The 25,784-nt window shown below is 38.1% G+C and overlaps 1 protein-coding gene across 1 annotated transcript in view; it reads left to right on the forward strand.

Moving 5' to 3' along the window:
• Positions 1 to 23,961, forward strand: part of RAB3C (RAB3C, member RAS oncogene family) — a 271,243-nt gene extending 247,282 nt beyond the window's left edge. Inside the window, exon 4 of the mRNA XM_059919310.1 lies at positions 23,774 to 23,961. Coding sequence (XP_059775293.1) covers positions 23,774 to 23,961 — 188 coding nt within the window. The remainder of the gene's footprint in view (positions 1 to 23,773) is intronic.
• The last annotated feature ends 1,823 nt before the right edge of the window (positions 23,962 to 25,784 follow it).

Below are 25,784 nucleotides of genomic sequence, written 5' to 3' on the forward strand. Positions count from 1 at the left end.
TAATATGGTATTACATTACCATACAGTATGCCCCTCTCTCATAATTGGAGAAACTTGGTAAGTGGGTTTTTTAATAAATGTTTCCAGTACTGTATTATGAATATGACTGTAATATTGTATGCCATAAATATTTTATAATTTTATTAGTTTGTAGCCTAGGCTACCATGAAGCAATCATATTGCTGCTTCTTCATTATCAATGCATTAATTTTTTCACATTGTCTTTTCATTTTGATTTCTAGTGTTAGTAATAAGTATAACATCTACAGTGTTTTGTATCATATAAGACAATATTAATGTGTTGGTACTGACATACAATTTATCTTGTAAATGGATGACAAATATATGGTATTGAGAAGTGTAGTACAGTAAATATATCTTCTCATAATTTTAAGTCTTTCATCTAACTTCATTGTAAGAATATAGCATATAATACATATAAGTTACAAAATATTTGTTAATCAACGTATGTTATTGGTAAAGCTTCCAGTCAACAGTAGGGTATTAGTTAAGTTTTTGTGGAGACAAAAATTACACATGGATTTTCAACTGCATTCTGTTGTCAGATAGAATGCTCTGTGTAGGTCTGTTTGGTCTGTAGTGTTGTTCAAATCCTGCTTTTTTTATTCTATCTGGATGATCTATCCATTGTTGAGAGTGGGGTATTAAAATTCCCAACTGTTATTGTATTGCTCTTTATTTCTCATTTTAGCTCTGTTAGTTTTTGCTTTATATATTTAGATGTTCCAATGCTGGGTGCATAAATACTTACAATTTTTGTATACCATTATAGATTGACATCTTTATCATCATATAATGACCCTCATTGTCTCTTTGTACCATTTTTAGTTTAAAGTCTGTTTTGTTTGATATAAGTTTTTCTTTCAGTATTTTGAATATATCATCTAATTGTCTCCTGGACTGAAAAAAGTTTCTGTTGAGAAAGCTACCACTAATCTTATAGGTGTTCCCTTGTCACTTCTTTCTTTTCTCTTGCTGCTTTCAGAATTCTTTATCTTTGACATTTGACAATTTAATTAAAATGTGTCTGATGTAGCCATATTCGGGTATATCTACTTAAGGTCCTTTAGGATTCATGGATCTGGATGTCCATTTCTCTTCCCAGGTTTGGGAAGTTTTCTGTCATTACTGCTTTAAATATATTTTCTGCTCCTTTCTCTTTCCATAATGCGGATATTGTTTCTTTTGATTGTATCCTATAAATTCCACAGACTTCCTTTACTCTTTCTCATTTTCCCTTTTGCTCCTCTGACTGGGTAATTGTGAATGTTCTGTATTCTACATTGTTGATTCTTCCTTTTGTGTGGTTGAGTCTGCTTTGGAAGCTCTTTATTGAATTCTTTAGTTCATGGTATTTTTCTGCTCTATGATATGTTTTTTGAAGTTTACTATTTTTATTGAACTTCACGTTTTTTTCATGCATTGTTTTCCTAATTTCATTTAGTTGTGTGTTCCTGTAGTTCACTAAACTTCTTTAAGAGGACTGTTCTGATTTGTCTGACAGTTCATAGATTTCCATTTCTTTAGTGTCAATTATTAGAGCCTTACTAGTTTCCTTTGGTGGTGTCATGTTTACCTGATTTTTCATGATTCTTAATTCTTTACACTGGTATCAGCACATTTGAGTAAACCGTTTCCTCATCCAAACTTTATAGGTTCACTTTGGCAGAGAGCGTTCACCAGTCAGCTCAGTTTGGGTTTCTGGATGTGTCTCTTGGCAGCATCCTTGGTGTGAAGCCACTGCCCAAGCTCTGAGGTTGGGGGGTGGGTGTGTGCTGCTGGCTTGGTTCCTTGCCCAAGCCAAGCTACAGAGTGGGCTCTGTATTTATCTGGGTTCTCTGGCCATGCTTCTTACATCGTTGGAACTGGGTACTATACTCAGCAGTAGATGGTGTTATGAATTAACTTCTCTGCCATGGCAGCAGAGCAGGACATACCCCAGAGGTGGTACAGCTTGTTTAGAAACTTGAATCTCTCAAGATTGTACACTGAATTCCCTGGCCAAATGGGGCCACTGGTTTTGCTCTCTGAAGACGGGGAAAGCCATAGGCTGTGCTCTCTGTTTAAGCACCAATGTAAGCAGGGCTATGAGATAGGCTGCATAGCTCCCCATATGCTCTAGTTAGGTACCCTGGTCAAGTGGGCTGAAGGCTATATTCAGCAATGGGTGGAGCTATGAATTAGTTTCCCTCCCCCGATGAAAAAGGAGAACCAGATCCACGTCTGGTCTTATCTCAAGCCAACCCACATCCCAAGTTCCCAAGCCATACAGGACCGCTGACAGTCTTTGCTCTGCAGAAAACCAACTCTGCCTGCCACACTCTCTGCTCAAGTGTCGTTGGGCTATGCAGCTTCCAGGTGTTCTGACCAGCCTTTTGGATTAGGCAGTGCTGGGAGCTACATTCAGGAGTGAGCCAGGCTATGACTCAGCTCTCGTGCCTGAGTGGGGGAAGGCCGAGTTGCAGGGAAAGAAAGCTCTTTGAGGACCTGTGTCAAGAAGAACAATACCCTGCTGTGTTCCCTGGTCGGACTGCACCACCATCTTGGCTCCACAGATGAGCAAAGCCACTGGCTGGGACTGCTACTTGGGCGCTGCAGATAGGAGCTCAGTCTGTCGAGATGCAAGTGCTGGTTGTTGTGAGCCTCTCCCCGCACATTATCACAATCAGATTCCCGGTGGCTGAGCCTTACACATTCCCTTGCCATCCCTTGTGGGATGTGTGTGGAATGAAGGCTCCTAAGAAGCCACCCACAATACTGGGGAAGCTGAATGTCCACCCTGGGCTCTCTTTCCCACTGGAAGAAGTATAAGCTCTTGGTGTGGTGCTGTACCAGCCTGGGGGAGGGGCAACACAATCAGCATGTAGCTGCTCTTCTTACCCTGCTAATGCAGTCTGTCTTGGCTCTCTGGGCGCAGGGGGGTGCTTCAGCCTCTCCCACATGTTCTAGGATTTTCTCAGTGGTGTCTTATTACATGAATAGTTGTTACTTGTTCCCCCGGTGAAGGAATGAAGTCAGGAATGACCTATGTCATCATCTTGGTGATACCACTCCAGAAATCTAGATTTTTAAAGGTAAGCTCAAAATAAAATGTTAAGTCTGGGGACCAGATATAACATACAGGAGTCTCTGTCTTGAAGAGTAGGTTGGATTGGGAAGGGGGAGAGGGTGAAGGACAATGATTCAAAGAGATAACTCACATGGGCACAGCTGCAAGGGGCCTGTGTTGAGTCTCTACAACAGATGGGGAGTGGACAGGCTTCACTGAGTGCAGGATTCTGGGGGGTGGATTGACTGAGAATGATGAACTGTAGCATGGGCAGCTGCTACACCAGCAAGCTCAGAAAGCTTCCTTTCCTCTGTATTGTTGATCTGAGCTTTTCCCACACATGAAGTGTGTTAAGCTAATATCTGCAGAGGGAAGGACCAGGAGGAAACCTCATCATTGAGCAGGAATGATCCTTGCATCGTTTCAGAATACTAACAAAGCAGGAGAAAGCTACCAACTAGTCAGGCCTGGCTAAGGGCAAGGACTCAAAGACTAGAATACTTGACCTTTTATTTTAGCAACACAGACCTTTGGCTGAACTCTCATTCTCCAGCTTTTGTCTGCTTTCTGTGGCCCTTCTTCAGGCAAGTGGGTCAAAATCCTTATCAATTCCTCTAAAGTCTGTCTCCAGGCTGGGGCCCAGCAGGGAACAAGTTAATACCATAGCTTGTCGTGCTGCTCAGCAATCCCTAGATCTGGCCCAAATGTCACCCACCTGGCAACAGAATGACGTTTCCTTGCTGCTCTGGTTCATTCAATTCCAGGAAAGGGAAGATAAGACATTGAAACTGAAACTAGAAAGTCTTCTCATTTAGGAGTTTGGGAATAGAAACCTAAGGACAGATCATAGATTTTTAACAATTAGAGATGAAAATGATTTACTGCACTATGATTTTTACGGAACGAAAAACCAGTTGTAATTTTTTTCTCTCAGAATGATGTTGAAAACAGTCATAGTGCCCCAAAGTGTGTTTAGGATTTTCCTGGGGTGGAGAAAGAGAAACAGTTCCCCAGAATGTCTTATGGGAACAAATGGTATTTCACAACATGGCATAGCCATTGATGCGTGGGAATACAAAGAGGCTGAGAAGGTGGTAGTTAATGCTCAATATTTGAATATTTGAGTTGTGATTATTACCACTAATGCAGTACAATTGCAAGGGGAACAGAGTCTCTTGTGGGGTGCAGTGACATTTCAGTACTCTTCAGGTGCCAAGGGAAGCCTGCCCGGGACTTGCTACCTTGATGAGCAGCATGCTTTCAGCCTTAAGCTACCCTGTGTGGGTACTGGTCTGAAAAAGTGCCAGACTTCTGTGGGACCCGGCACTCACTTGACCTTCAGGGAGCCAAGTAGAGAGAGTGGTACCAGCAGCCAAGCTGAGTGTGGTTCGTGTTCCTCATATTCACCAGAATGTATTCAAATGTCCTCCCTGATAAGCAGCTTCTCTGTCACCTCCACTGAGGCTAGAGCAAAAACAATGGACAAATACCTGTTTGAAAAGTTTGTGTTGGGCATGAGGCGATATTTTCTGATTGACAGAATCCTTTATCGGTGGAATGGTTCCCCCAGTAGGGCATGGAGATTCCTTCTGGAGAGATCTCTTCTGGACAACATACGTTCTCATTCATTTAAAACAGTGATTCTTAATAAATACATATATACATACACCTTATTGAGATCTAATTCACATACCATGCAGTTCACCCATTTAGAGTGTTCAATTCAGTGGTTCTTAGTGTATTCACAGAGCTGTGCAACATTTACCACAATCAATTTTCATCACCCCAGGAAGAAACGCTATGCTCATTACTGTCTACTTCCTATTTCTCCTGACTCTATAGATTTGCCTGTTTTGGACATGTCATATAAATGGAATCATATACTATGTAGTCCTTTTTTGTCTGACTTCTTTCACTTAACATAATGTTTTCAAGGTTTATCTACATTGTAGCCTGTATCAGTAGTTTACGGCTGAAAGGTATTCCATTATATGCATATTCCATATTTTATTTATCCATTCAGCAGTTGATGGACACTCAAGCTGTTTCTTTTTGTTTATTATAACTATTGCTATTATAAACATCTCCGTGCGTGTAAGATTTGTGTGGACGTTTGTTTTCATTTCTCATGGTAATGTACCTAGAAGTGGAATTGCTGGGTCATACAATAAGTATGTTTAACTATTTGAGAAACTGTCAGAATGTTTTCCAAAGAAGCTGCATCATTTTACACTCCCATCAGCAATGTATAAGGATAGTAAATCTTTTATAACTGGAAGTTTGTACTCTTTGACCCCCCCATTTTGCCTACCCTGCCAACCCCACCTCTGGCAACCACCAATCTGTTCTCTGTATTTCTGAGCTTAATCTTTTTGTTTTACATATAAATTAGATCATACAGCATTTGTCTTTCTCTGTTTGAAGGCATTATGCTAAGTGAAATAAGTCAAGGTCTATCCATGTTGTTGCAAATGGCAAGATTTCATCTTTATATGGCTGAATAATGTTCTATTTTGCGTGTATATATATATATACACATGCGTATATATGTACACATATATCACATTTTTTAAATTAATTCACCCAATCTATGTACTCTTAGGTTGTTTCTATGTCTTAGCTATTGTAAATAATGCTGCTATAAACATGAGGGTGCATATGTTTTTTCCAGTTATTGTTTGGTCTCTTCAGATAAATAACCAAAGTGGAATTGCTGGATCATACAGTACTTCTATTTTGAATTTTTTGAGGAACTCCATTCTGTTTTCCACAGTGGCTGCACCAATTTACATTCCCACCAACAGTACACAAGGGTTCCCTTTTCTCCACATTCTTGCCAACACTTATTTTGGTTTTGATAATAGCCATTCTGACAGGTGTGAGGTGATGTCTCATTGTGGTTTTGATTTGCATTTCCCTGATTAGTGATGTTGAGCATCTTTTCATGTACCTCTTGGCCACCTGTTTGTCTTCATCAGAAAAATGTCTGTTTAGATCCTCTGCTCATTAATTAGAGTGTTTTGTTTTGTGTTTTGTTATTGATATGTGTAGGTTACCTTTTAATTCTGTTGATGGTTTCCTTAGAAGCTTTTTAATTTGATGTAGTCCCACTTGTTTATTTTTGTTTTTGTTGCCCTTGCTTTTAGAGTCAGATCTAAAATACCATCACCAAGACCATTATCAAGAAGTTTACTGCTCATGTTTTCTTCTAGGAGTTTTATAGTTTTAGGTCTTGCATTCAATCATTTATCCATTTTGAGTTAATTTTTGTGTATGGTCTAAGTTAGTGATCCAGTCTTACTCTTCTCCATGTGGTTGTACAGTTTTCTCAGCACCACTTATTAAAGAGACTGTCCTTTCTCCATTGTATATTTTTGGCTCCTTGGTTATAAATTAATTGACCACCTCTACATGGTTCTTCCTGGGCTCTCTTTTCCACTGATCTGTGTGTCTGTTTTTATGCCACAAAATACTGTTTTGATTACTATAGCTTCGTAATATAGTTTGAAATCAGGGAGCATGTTACCTCTAGCTTTGTTCTTGCTCAAGATTGCTTTGACTATTTGGGGTGTATTGTGTGGTTTCATATAAAATTTAGGATTGTTTGTTCTATTTCTGTGAAAAGTGCCATTGGAATTTTGATAGGGATTTCATTGAATCTGTAGATTCCTTTGGGTAGTATGGACATTTTAACAATACTCTTCCAATCTATGAGCATGAACTATCTATCTTTTCATTTATTTGTATCTTCAATTTTTTTCATTAATGTCTTGCAGTTCAGTATACATATCTTTCACCACCTAGGTTAAATTTATTCTTTTTTAATGTAATTGAACATGGGATTTTTAAAAATTTCTGATTATTTGTTATTAGTGAATAGAAACAAAACAGATTTTTGTAATTGATTTTGTATCCTGCAACTTTACTGAATTTGTTTATTAGTTCTACAGTTTTGTGATGGAGTCTTTAGGGTTTTCTATACTTAATATGTCATCTGCAGGTAGTGACAGTTTTACTCCTTCCTTTCCAATTTGGATGCCTTTTATTTCCTTTTCTTGCCTGATTTCTCTGACTAAAACTTCCTCTACAATGGTGAATCAAAGTGGCAAGAGATGGTATTATTTCTGCCTTGTTCCTTGATCTTAGAGGAAAAGCTTTCAGCCTTTCACTGTTGAGTATGATGTTAGCTGTGGGCTGGGCATATATGGCCTTCATTATGTTGAAGTACAGTCCCTCTATATCCACTTTGTGAGACTTATTTTTATCATACATGGCTGCTGAATTTTGTTAAATGCTTTTTCTGCACCTATTGAGATGATCATGATTTTGATCCTTCATTTTGTTCATGTGGTATATCATGTTGATTGATATGCAGATGTTGAATCATCCTTGCATCCCTGGAATATAGCCCACTTAATCATGGTGTATAAAATTCTTTTAATGTATCGTTGAATTTGGTTTGCTAATATTTTGTTGAAGATTTGTTCTTTAGGGATAGTGATGTGTAATTTTTTTTCTTGTTGTGTCCTTGTCTTGTTGTGGTATCTGGGTAATGCTGATATCATAAAATGAAGTGTTGCTATTAATTCTTCTTTGATAGAATTCATCAGTGAAGCCATCTGGTCCTGGGCTTTTATTTTTTGAGAGGTTTTTGATGACTGATCCAGTTTCCTTACTAGTAATTGTTCTGTTCAGATTATTTCTTCATGATTCCATCTTGGATAAATTCCTAGAAACATAGGTTGTCCAATTTGTTGGCATATAATTATTCATGGCAGTCTCTTATGAACCTTTGTATTGCTGTGGTAATGTCTCTTCTTTCATTTCTGGTATGAGTTCTCTGTTTTCTTGGAGAGTCTAGCTATGGGTTTGTCAATTTTGCTTATCTTTTCCGAGAACCAGCTATTACTTTTTTGTTTGTTGCTACTTCATTCATTTCAACTCTGATCTTTGTCAATTCCTTCCTTCTGCTAACTTTGGGCTTTGGTTGTTCTCTCTTCTTTTTCTAGTTTCTTGAGGTATTAAGTTTGAGATTCTTCTTGTATCTTAATAGAGGCATTTATCACTAAGATTTTTTTTAATTTTGGTAAAATACACATAAAAATGGCTAACATGGTAAATTTTATGTTAAGTGAACAGTTCAGCATGTATTCACTTTGTTTTGCAACCAATCCCCAGAACATCTTGCAAAAGTGAAACTCTATACCTGTTAAATGACAACTGTGTTTCCCTCCCCCAGACTCTGGCCCTCCACCTTCAGTCTCTCTGAATTTGACATTTTTGTGACTGGTTTATTTCACATTGCATGATTGATTTCAAGATTCATACATTTTGTAGCATGTGTCAGAATTTCTTTTAAGGCTGAATAATAGTCCAGTGTATGTATATACCACATTTTGTTTATCCATTCATCAGTTGATTGATACTAGGGTTAGCTTCCATCTTTTGGCTATTGTGAATGATGCTGTAATGAACATGGATGTAGAGAGGCTAGTGAATCTTAACCTTTTGTGTGCATAAGAAACCACCTAAGGAAGGAGCTAGTTAAAGGGCATATTCAAGACCCTTCTCTTCCTCACAATTCCAGTTCAGTATGTCTGGGGTGAAGTTTAAGTACTTCAGGTGATTCTACTGCAGGTAGACCTCTACTGGTATGATGTTAGGGTGTAGGATCACATCCCTTGGGCAGAAGAGTGAAATCTGGTTTGTACCACCTCTCTCTGCTGCCTTGCCCTGGGACAACATTAAATGCACCATCATTTACATTATAGGGATCCCAGAAGGAGAAGAGAGAGAGAAAGGGCCTGAGAAAATATTTGAAGAGATTATAGCTGAAAACTTCCCTAACATGTGAAAAGAAACACAGAAGTCCAGAAGTGTAGAGAGTCCCACACAAGATAAACCCAAGGAGGAACACCAAGACACATTCTAATCAAACTGACAAAAATTGAAAACAAAGAGAAAATAGTGAAAGCAACACACAAGGGAATCCCCATAAGGTTATCATCAGAAATGTGTAAGCCAGAAGGGAGTGGCATGATATATTTAAAGTGATGAAAGGGAAAAACCTACAAACAAGAATACTCTACCCAGCAAGGCTCTCATTCAGAGAACTCAAAAGCTAAGAGAATTCAGCACCAGCCTAACAACAAATGCTAAGGGACCTTCTCTAGGTGGGGAAAATAAAGGCCATAATTAGAAACAAGAAAATTACAAATGGGAAAGCTCACCAGTAAAGGCAAACATACAGTAAAGGTAGAAAATCATCCACACAAAAATAGGATATCAAACCCAGCATTCGTCAGAAGAGGAGAGTACAAATGCAGGATATAGGAAATGCAATGGAAATTAAGAGACCAGTAACTTAAAACACTCTTGTTTATATATAGACTGCTATATCAAAACCTCATGGGAACTGCAAACCAAAAATATACAATAGATGATACACACACACAAAAGAAAAAGGAATCCAAACCTAATACTAAAGATAGTCATCAAATCACAAGAGAACAAAAGGGTACTGGAAGAAAAAAGACCTACAAAAACAACAAATCCAAAACAATTGACAAAATGGCAATAAGAACATACAGATCAGTAATTACCTTAAATGTAAATGGATTAAATGCTCCAATCAAAGCATAGACTGGCTGAAGGGATATAAAAAGACCTGTATATATGCTGTCTACAAGAGACTCACTTCAGACTGAGGGGCACATACAGACTGAAAGTGAGGGGATGGAAAAAGATATTACATGCAAATGGAAATCAAAAGAAAACTGGAGTAGCAATACTCATATCAGACAAAATAGACTATAAAATTAAGACACAAAGGACACTACATAATGATCAAGGGATCAATCCAGGAAGAAGATATAACAATTGTAAATATGTATACACCCAACATAGGAGCACCTCAATATATAAGGCAAATGCTAATAGCCATAAGGGGAGGAATCGACAGTAACACAATAGTAGTGGGGGATTTTAACACCTCACCTTCATCAATGGACAAACCATCCAGACAGAAAATCATTTAAGGCCTGGGTTTCCTTACTGAGACATTAGACCAGATGGACTTAATAGTTGTAGAACATTCCATCCAAATGCAGCAGAATACACATTCTTTTCAGGTGCACATGAAACATTCTTCATGATTGATAGATCATATCTTGGGCCACAAATCAAGCCTTGAATTTAAGAAAATTGAAATCATATCAAGCATCTTTTCCAACCACAACCCTATGAGATTAGAAATCAATTACAGGAAAAAGAAACTGTAAAAAACACAAACACATGGCAGCTAAACAATATGTTACTAAATAACCAATGGGTCACTCAAGAAATCAAAGAGGAAATCAAAAACATACCTAGAGACAGATGACAATGAAAACATGATGATCCAAAACCTATCAGAGGCAGCAAAATAGCAGTTCTGAAAGGGAAGTTTATAGCAATACAACCTCACCTCAGGAAACAAGAAAAATCTCAAACAACCTAACCTTACATCTAAAGCAACTAGAGAAAGAAGAACAAACAAAACCCAAAGTTAGTAAAAGGAAAGAAATCATAAAGATCAGAGCAAAAAGAAATGAAATAGAAATGAAGAAAAGAGTAGAAAAGATCAATGAAGGCTGGTTCTTTGGAAAGACAAACAAAATCAATAAACCTTTTGCCAGACTCATCAAGGAAAAAAGAGAGAAGGCTCAAATCAATAAAAATATAGAAATGAGGGAGGACCTTCAAGATGGCAGAGGAGTAAAACGTGGAGATCAACTCCCTCTACACAAATACATCAAAAATACATCTACACGTGGAACAGCTCCTACAGAACACCTACTGAACACTGACAGAGACCTCAGACTTCCCAGAAGGCAAGAAACTCCCCACGTACCTGGCTGTGTGGCTGACAGTGTCTTGGTGCTCTGGCTGGGTGTCAGGCCTGAGCCTCTGAGGTGGGAGAGCTGAGTTCAGGACATTGGTCCACAAGAGACCTCCCAGTACCTCATAATATCAATCAGCAAGAGCTCTCCCAGAGATCTCTCTCTTAACACTAAGACCCACCTCCACTCAACGACCAGCAAGCTCCAGTGCTGGACATCCCATGCCAAACAACTAGCAAGACAGAACACAATGCCACCCATTAGCAGAGAGGCTGCTAAAATCATACTAAGTTCACAGACACCCCAAAACACACCTCCAGATGTAGCCCTGACTGCCAGAAAGACAAGAAACAGAACACAGGCACCAGTCCCCTCCACCAGGAAGCCTACACAACCCACTGCACCAACTTTACCAACTGGTGGCAGACACCAAAAACAATGGGAACTACGAACCTGCAGCCTGTGAAAAGAGACCCCAAACACAGTAAGTTAAGCAAATGAGAAGACAGAGAAACACACAGCAGATGAAGGAGCAAGGTAAAAACCCACCAGACCAAACAAATGAACAGGAAATAGGCAGTCTACCTGAAAAAGTATTCAGAGTAATGATAGCAACGGTGATCCAAAAAACTGGAAATAAAATGGAGAAAATATAAGAAACGTTTAACAAGGACCTAGAAGAACTAAAGAGCAAACAATGATGAACAACACAATAAATGAAATTTAAAATTCTCTAGAAGGAATCAATAGCAGAATAACTGACGCAGAAGAACAGATAAGTGATCTGGAAGATAAAATAGTGGAAATAACTGGTGCAGAGCAGAATAAAGAAAAAAGGATGAAAAGAATTGAGGACAGTCTCAGACACCTCTCGGAAAACATTAAATGCACCAACATTCGAATTATAGGCGTCCAGAAGAAGAAGAGAAAAAGAAAGGGACTGAAAAAATATTTGAAGAGATTATAGTTGAAAACTTCCCTAATATGGGAAAGGAAATAGTCAAGCCCAGGAAGCACAGAGATTCCTATACAGGATAAATCCAAGGAGAAACATGCCAAGACACATATTAATCAAACTATCAAAAATTAACTACAAAGAAAAAGTATTAAAAGCAGGAAGGGAAGAGCAACAAATAACATACAAGGGAATCCCCATAAGGTTACACTTGATCTTTCAGCAGAAACTCTGCAAGCCAGAAAGGAGTGGCAGGACATATTGAAAGTGATGAAAGGGAAAACCTACAACCAAGATTACTCTACGCAGCAAGGATCTCGTTCAGATTTGATGGAGAAATTAAAACCTTTACAGACAAGCAAAAGCTAAGAGAATTCAGCACCACCAAACCAGTTTTACAACACAGGCTAAAGGAACTTCTCTAGGCAGGAAACACAAGAGAAGGAAAAGACCTACAATAACAAACCCAAAACCATTAAGAAAATGGTAATAGAAACATACATATCCAAAATTACCTTAAATGTAAGTGGATTAAATGCTCCAACCAAAAAACATAGGCTAGATGAATGGATACAAAAACAAGACCCATACATACCCTGTCTACAAGAGACCCACTGCAGACCTACAGACACATACAGACTGAAAGTGAGGGGATGGAAAAAGATATTCCATGCAAATGGAAATCAAAAGAATGCTGGAGTAGGAGTTCTCATATCAGACAAAATAGACTTTAAAATAAAGACTATTACAAGAGACAAAGAAGGACACTATATAATGATCAAGGGATCAATCCAAGAAGAAGATATAACAATTGTAAATATTTATGCACCCAACATAGGAGCACCTCAATACATAAGGAAAATGCTAAAAAGCCATAAAAGAGGAAATCGACAGTAACACAGTCATAGTAGGGGACTTTAACACTCCAGTTTCACCAATGGACAGATCATCCAAAATGAAAGTAAATAAGGAAACACAAGCTTTAAATGACACATTAAACAAGATAGACTTAACTGATATTTGTAGGACATTCCATCCAAAAGCAACAGAATACACTTCTCAAGTGCTCATGGAACATTCTCCAGGATAGATCATATCTTGGGACACAAACCAAGCCTTGATAAATTTAAGAAAATTGAAATCGTATCAAGTATCTTTTCCAACCACAACATTATGAGACTAGATATCAATTACAGGAAAAACTCTGTAAAAAATACATACTCATGGAGGCTAAACAGTACACTACTAAATAACCAAGAGATCACTGAAGAAATCAAAGAGGAAATCAAAAATTACCTAGAAACAAATGACAATGAAAACAAAATGACCCAAAACCTATAGGATGCAGCAAAAGCAGTACTAAGGAGGATGTTTATAGCAATACAACACTACCTCAAGAAACAAGAAAAATCTCAAATAACTTAATCTTACACCTAAAGCAATTAGAGAAAGAAGAACAAAAGAACCCCAAAGTTAGCAGAAGGAAAGAAATCATAAATATCAGATCAGAAAAAATAAAAAAGAAATGAAGACAACAATAGCAAAGATCAATAAGACTAAAAGCTGGTTGTTTGAGAAGATAAACAAAATTGATAAACCAGCAGCCAGATTCATCAAGAAAAAAAGGGAGAAGACTCAAATCAATAGAATTAGAAAGGAAAAAGGAGAAGTAACAACTGACACTGCAGAAATACAAAGGATCGTGAGAGATTACTACAAGCAACTATATGCCAATAAAATGGACAACCTGGAAGAAATGGACAAATTCTGAGAAAAGCACAACCTTCTGAGACTGAACCAGGAAGAAATAGAAAATATAAACAGACCAATCACAAGCACTGAAATTGAAACTGTGATTAAAATCTTCCAACAAACAAAAGCCCAGGACCACATGGTTTCACAGGTGAATTCTATCAAACATTTAGAGCAGAGCTAACACCTATCCTTCTCAAACTCTTCCAAAATATAGCAGAGGGAGGAATGCTCCCAAATTCATTCTATGAGGCCACCATCACCTTGATACCAAAACCAGAAAAAGGTATCACAAAAAAAGAAAACAACAGGCCAGTATCACTGATGAACATAGATGCAAACATCCTCAACAAAATACTAGCAAATAGAATCCAACAGCACATTAAAAGGATCATACACCATGATCAAGTGGGGTTTATCCCAGGAATGCAAGGATTCTTCAGTATGTACAAATCAATCAATGTTATAAACCATATTAACAAATTGAAGAATAAAAACCATATGATCATCTCAATAGATGCAGAAAAAGCTTTTGGCAAAATTCAACACCATTTATGATAAAAATCCTCCAGAAAGTAGGCATAGAGGGAACCTACCTCAACATAATAAAGGCCATATATGACAAACCCACAGCCAACATTGTTCTCAATGGTGAAAAACAGAAACCATTTCCTCTAACATCAGGAACAAGACAAGGTTGCCACTCTCACCACTGTTATTCAACATATTTTTGGAAGTGTTAGCCACAGCAATCAGAGAAGAAAAATAAATAAAAGGAATCCAAATCGGAAAAGAAGTAAATCTGTCACTGTTTGCAGATGACATGATAGTATATAGAGAGTATCCTAAGGATGCTACCAGAAAACTACTAGAGCTAATCAATGAATTTGGTAAAGTAGCAGGATGCAAAATTAATGCACAGAAGTCTCTTGCATTCCTATACACTAATGATGAAAACTCTGAAAGAGAAATTAAGGAAACACTCACATTTACCACTGCATCAAAAAGAATTAAATACCTAGGAATAAACATACCTAAAGAGACAAAATACCTGTATGCAAAAACTATAAGACACTGATGAAAGAAATTAAAGATGACACAAACAGATGGAGAGATATACCATGTTCTTGGGTTGGAAGAATCAACATTGTGAAAATGACTATACTACCCAAAGCAATCTACAGATTCAATGCAATCCCTATCAAACTACCAATGGCATTTTTCACAGAACTAGAACAAAAAATTTCACAATTTGTATGGAAACACAAAAGATCCTGATAGCCAAAGCAATCTTGAGAATGTAAAACGGAGCTGGCGGAATCAGGCTCCCTGACTTCAGGCTATACTACAAAGCTACAGTAATCAAGACAGTATGGTGGGCTTCCCTGGTGGCACAGTCGTTGAGAATCTGCCTGCCAATGCAGGGGACATGGGTTCGAGCCCTGGTCTGGGAAGATCCCACATGCCGCAGAGCAACTAGGCCCGTGAGCCACAACTACTGAGCCTGCACATCTGGAGCCTGTGCTTTGCAATAAGAGAGGCCACGACAGTGAGAGGCCTGTGCACCGCGATGAGGAGTGGCCCCCGCTTGCCACAACTAGAGAAAGCCCTCACACAGAAACGAAGACCCAACACAGCCAAAAATAAATTAATTAATATTTAAAAAAAAAAAAAAAGACAGTATGGTACTGGCACAAAAACAGAAATATAGATCACTGGAACAGGATAGAAAGCCCAGAGATAAACCCACGCACATATGGTCACCTTATCTTTGATAAAGGAATCAAGACTATACAATGGAGAAAAGGCAGCCTCTTCAGTAAGTGGTGCTGGGAAAACTGGACAGCTAAATGTAAAAGAATGAAATTAGAACACTCCCTAACACCATACACAAAAATAAACTCAAAATGGATTAAAGACCTAAATGTAAGGCCAGACACTATAAAACTCTTAGAGCAAAACATAGGCAGAACACTTTCTGACATAAATCACAACAGGATCCTTTTTGACCCACCTCCTAGAGAAATGGAAATAAAAACAAAAATAAACAAATGGGACCTAGTGAAACTTAAAAGCTTTTGCACAGCAAAGGAAACCAAAGGAAACCATAAGCAAGATGAAAAAATAACCCTCAGAATGGGAGAAAATATTTGCAAACGAAGCAACTGACAAAAGATTAATCTCCAAAATATACAAGCAGTTCATGCAGCTCAATATCAAAAAAACAAACAACCCAATCCAAAAATGGGCAGAAGACCTAAATATAGACATTTCTCCAAAGAAGATATACAGATTACCAACAAACAAATGAAAGGATGCTCAACATCACTAATCATTAGAGAAATGCAAAACAAAACTACAATGAGGTATCACCTCGTACCAGCCAGAATGGCCATCATCAAAAAATCTACAAACAATAAATGCTGGAAAGGGTGTGGAGAAAAGGGGAACCCTCTTGCACTGTTGGTGGGAATGTAAATTGATACAGCCACTTTGGAGAACAGCATGGAGGTTCCTTTAAAAAGTAAAAATAGAACTACCATAAGACCCAGCAATCGCACTACTGGGCATCTACCCTGAGAAAACCATAATCCAAAAGAGTCATGTACCACAATGTTCATTGCACCTCTATTTACAATAGCCAGGACATGGAAGCAACCTAAGGGTCCATCAACAGATGAATGGATAAAGAAGATGTGGCACATATATACGATGGAATATTACTCAGCCATAAAAAGAAATGAAATTGAGTTATTTGTAGTGAAGTGGATGGACCTAGAGACTGTCATACAGAGTGAAGTAAGTCAGAAAGAGAAAAACAAATACCATATGCTAACACATGTATATGGAATCTAAAAAATAATAATAAATGGTTCTGAAGAACCTAGGGGCAGGACAGGACTAAAGAAGCAGATATAGAGAATGGACTTGAGGACACTGGGAGGGGAAAGGGTAAGCTGGAACAAAGTGAGAGAGTGACATGGACATATATACACTACCAAATATCAAATAGATAGTAGTGGGAAGTAGCTGCATAGCACAGGGAGATCAATTCAGTGCTGTGTGACCACCTACAGGGGTGGGATAGGGAGGGTGGAAGGGAGATGCAGAAGGGAGGGGATATGGGGATATATGTATACATATAGCTGATTCTCTTTGTTATACAGCAGAAACTAACACACCATTGTAAAGCAATTATACTCCAGTAAAGATGTTAAAAAACAAAAAATGAAAAAGAAGATACAATTGACACCACAGATATACAAAGTATCATAAGAACTACTACAAACAACTATATGCCAATAAAATGGACAACCTAGAAGAGATGAACAAATTCTTAGAAGGGTACAACCTTCCAAGACTGAACCAGGAAGAAACAGAAAATGTGATCAGACCCGTCACAAGCACTGAAATTGAAACTGTGATTAAAAATCTTCCAAAAGCCCAGTACCAGAGGGCTTCTCAGGCAAATTCTATCAAACATTTAGAGAAGAACTAACACCTATCCTTCTCAAAGTCTTCCAAAAAATTGCGGAGGAAGGAAAACTCCCAAGCTCATTCTTTGAGGTTACCATCACCCTGATACCAAAACCAGACGAAGATACCACAAAAAAAGAAAATTGCAGGGCAATGTCAGTGATGAACATAGATGCAAAAATCCTCAATAAAAATACTAGCAAACAGAATCCAACAACACATTAAAAGGATCATACATCATGATTAAGTGTGATTTATCCCAGGGATGCAAGGATTCTTCAATATATGCAAATCAATCAATATGATACACCATATTAACAAACTGAAGGAGAAAAACCATATGATAATCTCAGTAGATGCAGAAAAATCTTTTGACAAAATTGAACACCCATTTATGATAAAACCTCTCCAGAAAGTGGGCATAGAGGGAACCTACCTCAACATAATAAAGGCCACATATGACAAACCCACAGCAAACATCATTCTCAATGGTGAGAAACTGAAAGCATTTCCTCTAAGATCAGGAACAAGACAAGAATGCCCACTCTCACCACTTTTATTCAACATAGTTTTGGAACTTCTAGCCATATCAATCAGAGAAGAAAAAGAAAGAAAAGGAATCCAAATTGGAAAAGTAGTAAAACTGTTTGCAGAAGACATGATACTATACATAGAAAATCCTAAAGATGCTCCCAGCAAACTACTAGAGCTCATCAATGAATTTGGTAAAGTGGCAGGATACAAAATTAATACACTGGAATTTCTTGCATTTACATACACTAACAATGGAAGATCAGAAAGAGAAATTAAGGAAACAATCCCATTTATCATCACATCAAAAAGAATAAAATACCTAGGACTAAAACTACCTAAGGAGGCAAAAGACTTGTACTCTGAAAATTGTAATATGCTGATGAAAGAAATTGAAGACAAACAGATGGAAAGACACACCATGTTCTTGGATTGGAAGAATCAATATTGTCAAAATGACTATACTACCCAGTGCAATCTACCAATTCAATGCAATCCCTATCAAATTACCAATGGCATTTTTTGCAGATCTAGAACAAAAATCTTAAAATTTGTATGGAAACACAAAAAGCCCCAAATAGCCAAAGCATTCTTGAGAATGAAAAACTGAGCTGGAGAAATCAGGTTCCCTGACTTCAGACTATACTATAATGCTACAGTAATCAAAACAGTATGGTATTGACTTCCCTGGTGGCACAGTGGTTAAGAATCCGCCTGCCAATGCAGGGGACACAGGTTTAATCCCTGGTCCAGGAATATCCCACATGCCATGGGGCAAATAAGCCTGTGCGCCACAACTACTGAAGCCTGCGCACCTAGAGCCCGTGCTCCATAACAAGAGAAGCCCCGGCAATGAGAAGCCCACACATGGCAACGAAGAGTAGTCCCCACTCTCCGCAACTAGAGAAAAGCCCACACACAGCAACAAAGACCCAACGCAGCCAAAAAAATAAATAAAATTAGAGAAAAAAAAAAGCAGTATGGTACTGGTGCAAAGACAAATTGCTGTGTCAATGGACCAGGATAGAAAGCTCAGAAATAGACCCTTGCATCTATGGTCAATTAATCTACAACAAAGGAGGCAAGAATATACAATGGAGAAAAGCCAGTCTTTTCAATAAGTGATGCTGGGAAAACTTGACAGCTACACGTAAATGAATGAAATTAGAACACTATCTAACACCATACACAAAAGTACACTCAAAATGGATTAAAGACCTAAATGTAAGGCTGGACACTATAAAACTCTTAGAGGAGGACATAGTCAGAACACTCTTTGACATAAATCACAGCAGTATCTTTTTGGATCCACCTCCTAATGAAAATAAAAACAATAAACAAATGGGACCTAATTAAACTTAAAAGCTTTTGCACAGCAAAGAAAACCATAAACAAAGTGAAAAGACAACCCACAGAATGGGAGAAGATACTTGCAAATGAAGCAACCAGCAAGGGATTAATCTCCAAAATATACAAACAGCTCATGCAGCTCTATATCAAAAAACCAAAAACCCAGTCAAAAAATGGACAGATGATCTAAATAGACATTTCTCCAAAGAAGACATACAGATGGCCAAAAAGCACATGAAAAGATGCTCAACATCACTAATTATTAGAGAAATGCAAATCAAACCTACAATGAGGTGTCACCTCACAATGATCAGAATGGCCAACATCAAAATATCTACAAACAAATGCTGGAGAGGATGTGGAGAAAAGGGAACCCTCCTAGACTGTTGGTGGGAACGCAAATTAGTACAACTGTTATGGAGAACAGTATGGAGGTTCCTTAAAAAACTAAAAATAGAGCTGCCATATGAGCCAGCAATCCCACTCCTGGGTTTTTTCCAGAGAAAACCATAATTTGAAAAGATACATGCACCCCAATGTTCATTGCAGCACTATTTACAATAGCTAAGACATGGACGCAACTAATTGTCCATCGACAGAGGAATGGATAAAGAAGATGTGATACATATATACAGTGGAATATTACTCAGCCATAAAAAAGAATGAAATAATGCCATTTGCAGCAACATGGATGGATCTAGAGATTATTATACTAAGATGGATCTAGAGATTATTATACTAAGTAAGACACTTAGAGAAAGACAAATATCTGTTGATATTACTTATATGTGGAATCTAAAAAAATACAAATGAAATTATTTACAAAACAGAAACAGACTCACAGATTTCAAAAACAAACATGGTTACCAAAGGGGAAACATGGTGGCGGCGGATAAATCAGGAGTTTGGGATTAACATATACACACTACTCTATATAAAATAGATAACCAGCAAGAACTCTACTTAACATTCTTAATAATTTATATGGGAAAAGAATGAATGTATGTATGTACGTAACTGAATCACTTTGCTGTACACCTGAAACTAACACAACATTGTAAATCAACTTATAGTCCAATAAAATTTTTTAAAAAGAAGATGTTCTGAAACATGGTGCAAGGCTAATCCAGCTTGGGAACAGTGCTGTCTGTGCCAGAGAGAAATTAGAATGGATGATCAGTGTTTCTGTGATTAACTGAAAGTGTTCACTGATTTGTTAATGAAAACGTGTATGCTGCAATTATTAATAGTGGATGATAGAGTCTGAGGGACAGGTGTCCAAGGCTGTAGGCTAAGTCAGTAACCTATTTATTAGGAGATCTCTGTCACCCTTCACAATCAGCTTGCTCTGTAACCTTAGGCTACTTATTTGATCTGCCGAATCATACTGTCCTACCTAGTAAATTGGAAATGATCTTCAAAGTTTTATGAAAAAGACTGTGTCCTAGGGATCACTGACTGAAGTGCTGGCTTTCCACTGATGTTCATGTGTATGAATGGGAGGTTAAATATTTCTAAGAACAAGGTCATGCTGCTATAGTTGAAGTTAGTATGATACATTGGGAGGTAATGGCCATAAAACCCAACAATGACTTAATAGAAGAATAAAGGCTGAAATGTTTGAATTTGTGGTTACAATTTAGTCCATGAGCTTTAAACACCATGGACACCCATAGGTGTGGAGTGTGGTCGCACATAGAGTTGCTTGGATGAAGATACTGATTCCCCTGGATGGAGAATCATTTATTGCACGGTAAACTTGCTTTGCCCTGAATCCAAACAACAACTATATGCTAAAATAATGATGTTGAGTTTGATCCTGAATATCTCATTTTATGACAAACAGCACATGTGGTCAATGAGAGGAGGCCTAATTTCCAGAACCTTTCACATATTTCTCTATAGACATACAGCTGTCCTGATGACCACCTTGATGAACCTTAAGCAGCACAAAATACCAGAGTACCTCTGGAATCATTAAGAAAAGATGTTTCACCCCGAGTGTTAAATCTAGTTAATCACTCTCTAACTATTTAAATTGATGAAAATTTGTTGTATTACTTAACATAGAACTTCCAATTCAACTGGAACCAAACAGTAGGCTCTGCAGAGTATCTGAAGGAGGCAGAGAGTGTTCAGGTTTAGTTCCAATGCCAGCTTTGCCATTACTGGCTGATCAAGTAAATGAGCAAAGGTACTCAGCCATTTTGTGCCTCTATTTCCTTATCAATAATCTGGAGAAAATACTGGCACCTACCTTACAGATACAGTGTTTTAAATAGTACCTGTTCTACAGTAACCACCCAAATGTTAGTTTCTTACTATTATTGTTATAATAATAGTATTATTTAATTATATAATTATTATATAATTATATAATAGCATTTTCTGGTTTGCTTGGCACTTTTCCATATATTTTCTCATTTGAGCCTAATGTAAGACAAATGTCATAAATAAGGAACATAAGAATAAAAACATGACTTTCCCATGGTCACAAAGCCAGTAAGTATTGCTCCTATGGCTAAATCTCCTACCTGACAATCCATCCCTCTCACCACATTATGGCACCTCCTTCTCCATCCATGCTGGATAAACGGAGGGCTGTTATAATATGGTGTTCTCTTCCTGGGGTTCCAGGTTAAGGTCAAGACACAGAGCATTCTGACTTCTGGGCTCAAGGATCATTTTACTGACCTCAAGTTGTACACCAGCAACACTGTGTGTCTCAAAGCCCAGATTAAAAGAATCACATTTGATAAAGGTTTGCATGGATTACTGTGGTTTTACAATGGCCAAATCTTTTATGATACCCTTCAAGTTCAGTGCCTTCCCCCAAATCATGCTAATAAATAAAAGATGTGTCAGCAGAAGAGATGAGAGAAAAATGAAACCTTTGGAGAAAAAAAAATCCCATAATTTGTCACAAATCTCATCTAGGGATCCTGATTTCAGTGGGGTTTTGGTATCTTGTGACTTAAAGCACCCTCCTGTTAACACTGAGAAAATCCCCACAAGGATGCAAATAGTTCTGACATCTAGGCAAGTATGGATCTAAGCAATTGCGCTTTCCAAAATCTGGATCAAATTGTTGAAAGGTGAATGATCTAGCCCTTTAGACTGCAAACATTAGAAAAGAGAATTCTGTTAACGCCAGATAGCATTTTCTGTAAAGAAATGAGTAATTTAAGAGAGCTGTATAAACACTATCCAGAGAGACAAATGAAAGGGAAATACAAGGCAAAGAGGGCTTGAAATATTCACTGCTATTTTATAGAACCTGGCTTAACTTATGCTCGCTCCTTCAGCTCAAATCCTGTGGTTACTCGCTCGGATTTTAACAATAGAATACAGTAACTAAAGAAATTCGAGCTCAGATATAGTCATCTATCTTAACTAAATTAGAAATTTTAATTTCTAATTAAAATTGAAATTTTTAATTTAAATTTAAATTTTCTAACGAAAATTGCTTTTTGTTGTTTATCTTCAATACTGCTTAAGAAAATAAGTATTTCTAGCTCATGAGAGCAATTTTGACATGGATTCAAAATATTAATCCATTTTTTTCCCTTTTGGCCCCAGGAGCTGGGATGAAATCACATGATTTAATCATTCTGAATCCATGTGGCTCCTCAGAGATAGGGCCAGATGTAACCAGAAGGATTTATAGGGTGTAAAATTCAGAATGGATTAGGACAGCATTTCTGTGTTCAACCCAATACATCCTAAATCAACATCCCCCGGATGGACCAGAGCAATCTCTGGCTGGCCTAGTGGGGAGGTTGTCATGGCAACAGACTGGCAAGCTCAGCCCGTGGAATGTGAATGCAAACAATAGAGTGACAAGGCTGTGTACAGAGCAGCGTACTAAGGTTGCTTCTACCCAGGTACAGTGACACTTCAGTCAACGCGTGAAACTGTCACTGCATTTTTTTTTGTAACCTCTTGCACTTCTGGCAGCTTATTTGAAATGTATCGTGTCCTTTCCCAGATGTTGATAAAACATTGCTGCTCACAGATAACAGAAGATATGGAAAAATCAGCACCAGTAGCTAGCTGCAATGGTATACAAAGCCCTGGAGGGCTGTTAGTCTAAAACACCACTCAAATTTCCTAAAGGAGGTTGAAGCACGCCTAGGGTAAATCCAATGATTCTTTAGTGCCACCTTATGTCCAGTTAAACACTGGAAATTTACCAAAGGCCTACCCTCAAACGCTTTACTAGGCAGCAGTAGGACAGACATGGAAAAAGTTAGAGCCGCATTATGTTGGAGTTTGGGAGTCCCTTTCACAGCAGAATATGAACATGAAGTCTTCTAAGCCTCAAGTTAAAGAAAAAATGAAAATTAATAATTTTGGTAGAATCTGAAATGAGGAAAGAAAAAAAAAAAAAGCCAAAAACCACAGACCTAGAAAAGATTAGAAGAGGCTGCATGCTGATTCAGGGGTTGTAGGAAGAGATGGCAGAGACAGACTGTGTCAAGGATTCTTCATGTCGTCCTTACTAACTCTTGCCAAGGCTTTTTTTTTTTTTTTTTTTGTCTAGAGAAAAATAAGATGTGAACATCACTAATTGCACTTTATAACTCTTGTTAATGGATAGCAAGATGGTAGCATTTGTTCAAATGGCACCTCATCCTGCCTCTCATCTCCCACCCAAACCAAACCTACCAGCCACTGCCGTCCCACCATCACCATGTCCCATTTAATTTCAGCAGAAGTATGAAGTGACCAAGCTGTGTTTCTTTGTGTTTCTTCCAGGTTTTGAGTTTTTTGAAACAAGTGCCAAGGATAACATTAATGTGAAGCAGACATTTGAGCGTCTCGTGGATATCATCTGCGACAAAATGTCCGAGAGTTTGGAGACAGATCCAGCCATCACTGCCGCAAAGCAGAACACGAGGCTCAGGGAAACCCCTCCTCCACCGCAGCCCAACTGTGGCTGTTAGTGTCCCGGTACAGGCAGCTCCACAGGGGTTGGTTGCTAAAAATAGCATTTATAAATGGTCAATTAGCCTTCATTTATACTGCCTAATAATTATTTGAGGGAAATCTTTGATGTCTGTGGCTCGAACATGCATTCAATTCCGGGGAGATTTCCGGTGTTAATAAGTGGCAAATATGTGATCTTAACCTTGTAAGGACTATCCATCTATAAACATCTGATGTTTGCATGTGATTTGTTATTTGTCTTCTAGGCTCTTTTGGTTTCGGGTTTCTTAGATTAAGCTACTGCTGGGACCTCCGATTATAATTTCAGTACAGCTGAGTTTTGGGCTACGGGTTCAAATTATACTATTCACTTGTAGGGATGATAACCAAGAAACTGGTTGTGTGTGTGGTGTGAGCAGGGCGAGATCTCAGGAGACCTTATTTGCTTTACTCTCAATCGAAAATCAAGTGGAACTGTTACTCATGATTAGGGAGACTGTCATGGATCTGGTTGGTGTACTGCTCAGGAAAGGTATCTATTTTTCAGTGTTACTATACCTGAGAAGACCATTGACTATAAAGAAATTGAAATATTGTTTAAGGCCCTTGCAAATTTACCAAGAGATTAATATTTACCTGACTGGAAGTAGATTTTAACAGTAGTCTTAGTTTAGATGTTTAAATAAGGAATACCTAACCCAAGACTGCACCACCCAACATTCTGAATATTTGAGGGCACTGACAGACAGAGGTTATCTGCTGAATGTGTTATGTAACAAGCGTCTTAACCAAGAAGGAGATATGAGTAGCAGTGGGATTCCAAGGCCTGAGCTCCCCCCATGACATATACCACCACGACTTCCTGGAACCATCACCAACTCTTGGAACAGAGGTTAAGTTGAAGCTTGTTAGAGCCCCTCTTCCCGTAGGATGTAGGCTTGCTTCCCCCAAACATTGCCTTCTGCTTGCACCTCCCTAGGTTCTTTTACCTGGCTAGAAGTCATTTAAACAGTATCTCCATGGCTCTCAGATTGAGGAAAAGACAATTATCATCTCTATTCTTTTTCAATCCAAGTATTTATACCTTTAAGGCATATCCCCATTCTGTAAGCCTTTAAACATGCTTAAGTTACTCAGAGACCACTCTTAGGAGCTGAGAGTTACAGAAAAATCTTAGGATGCCATAAGCAATTTGAGAGGAGAAAGGAAACCATTTGAACACCCAGATTCTTTCTCCTAGAGATTCTTTCTCCTGGATTTCCTGAAGACCATATATGATTAACAAGCAAACCAAGCCCACCAGCGATTCTAAGTGAGGACTGCAAAGAGACACAGCATCTGTATCACCACCCAGCATTGTTTACAGCTAGGACTTTAAGTCAGCAGGCACACATTGGCATATTTGGAAGGGCAGTTCCATTAAGTGAACGTTCCCCTTTTTTGGTGATCATGTTAAAGATTTTTTTCTCTTTTCAAAAATAGAGACACTTCCCATGAAACTATTGAGTGCAAGATTTTTGAGCAAGGATATTGATAGGGAAAGATGCATATCTAAAGAGATCTCTTGAGAATTAAATGCCTGCAAGTCAGGGAACTAGGTCACATATATTACTAGTAAGTTAGAAGATGAAAATTACAGGAGAAAGCATTTGGGATGTCTTAAGCATATCCACATTCTTATTATTTCTCATCGTCTTAGCTTAAGATCCACTAATTGGCAATAAATTTTCACCTTGGCACTCTGCAAGGTAGACCTTAGCCTAGTGAAGGCAAGAAGACATTAATGCCGTACTAGATTTTAATGGGGCAACTAGCTTCAAAAATCACAGAAATTAAAGTG

Source organism: Balaenoptera ricei, chromosome 3 (assembly GCF_028023285.1).
Source record: "Balaenoptera ricei isolate mBalRic1 chromosome 3, mBalRic1.hap2, whole genome shotgun sequence".
NCBI classification, from domain to species: domain Eukaryota; kingdom Metazoa; phylum Chordata; class Mammalia; order Artiodactyla; family Balaenopteridae; genus Balaenoptera; species Balaenoptera ricei.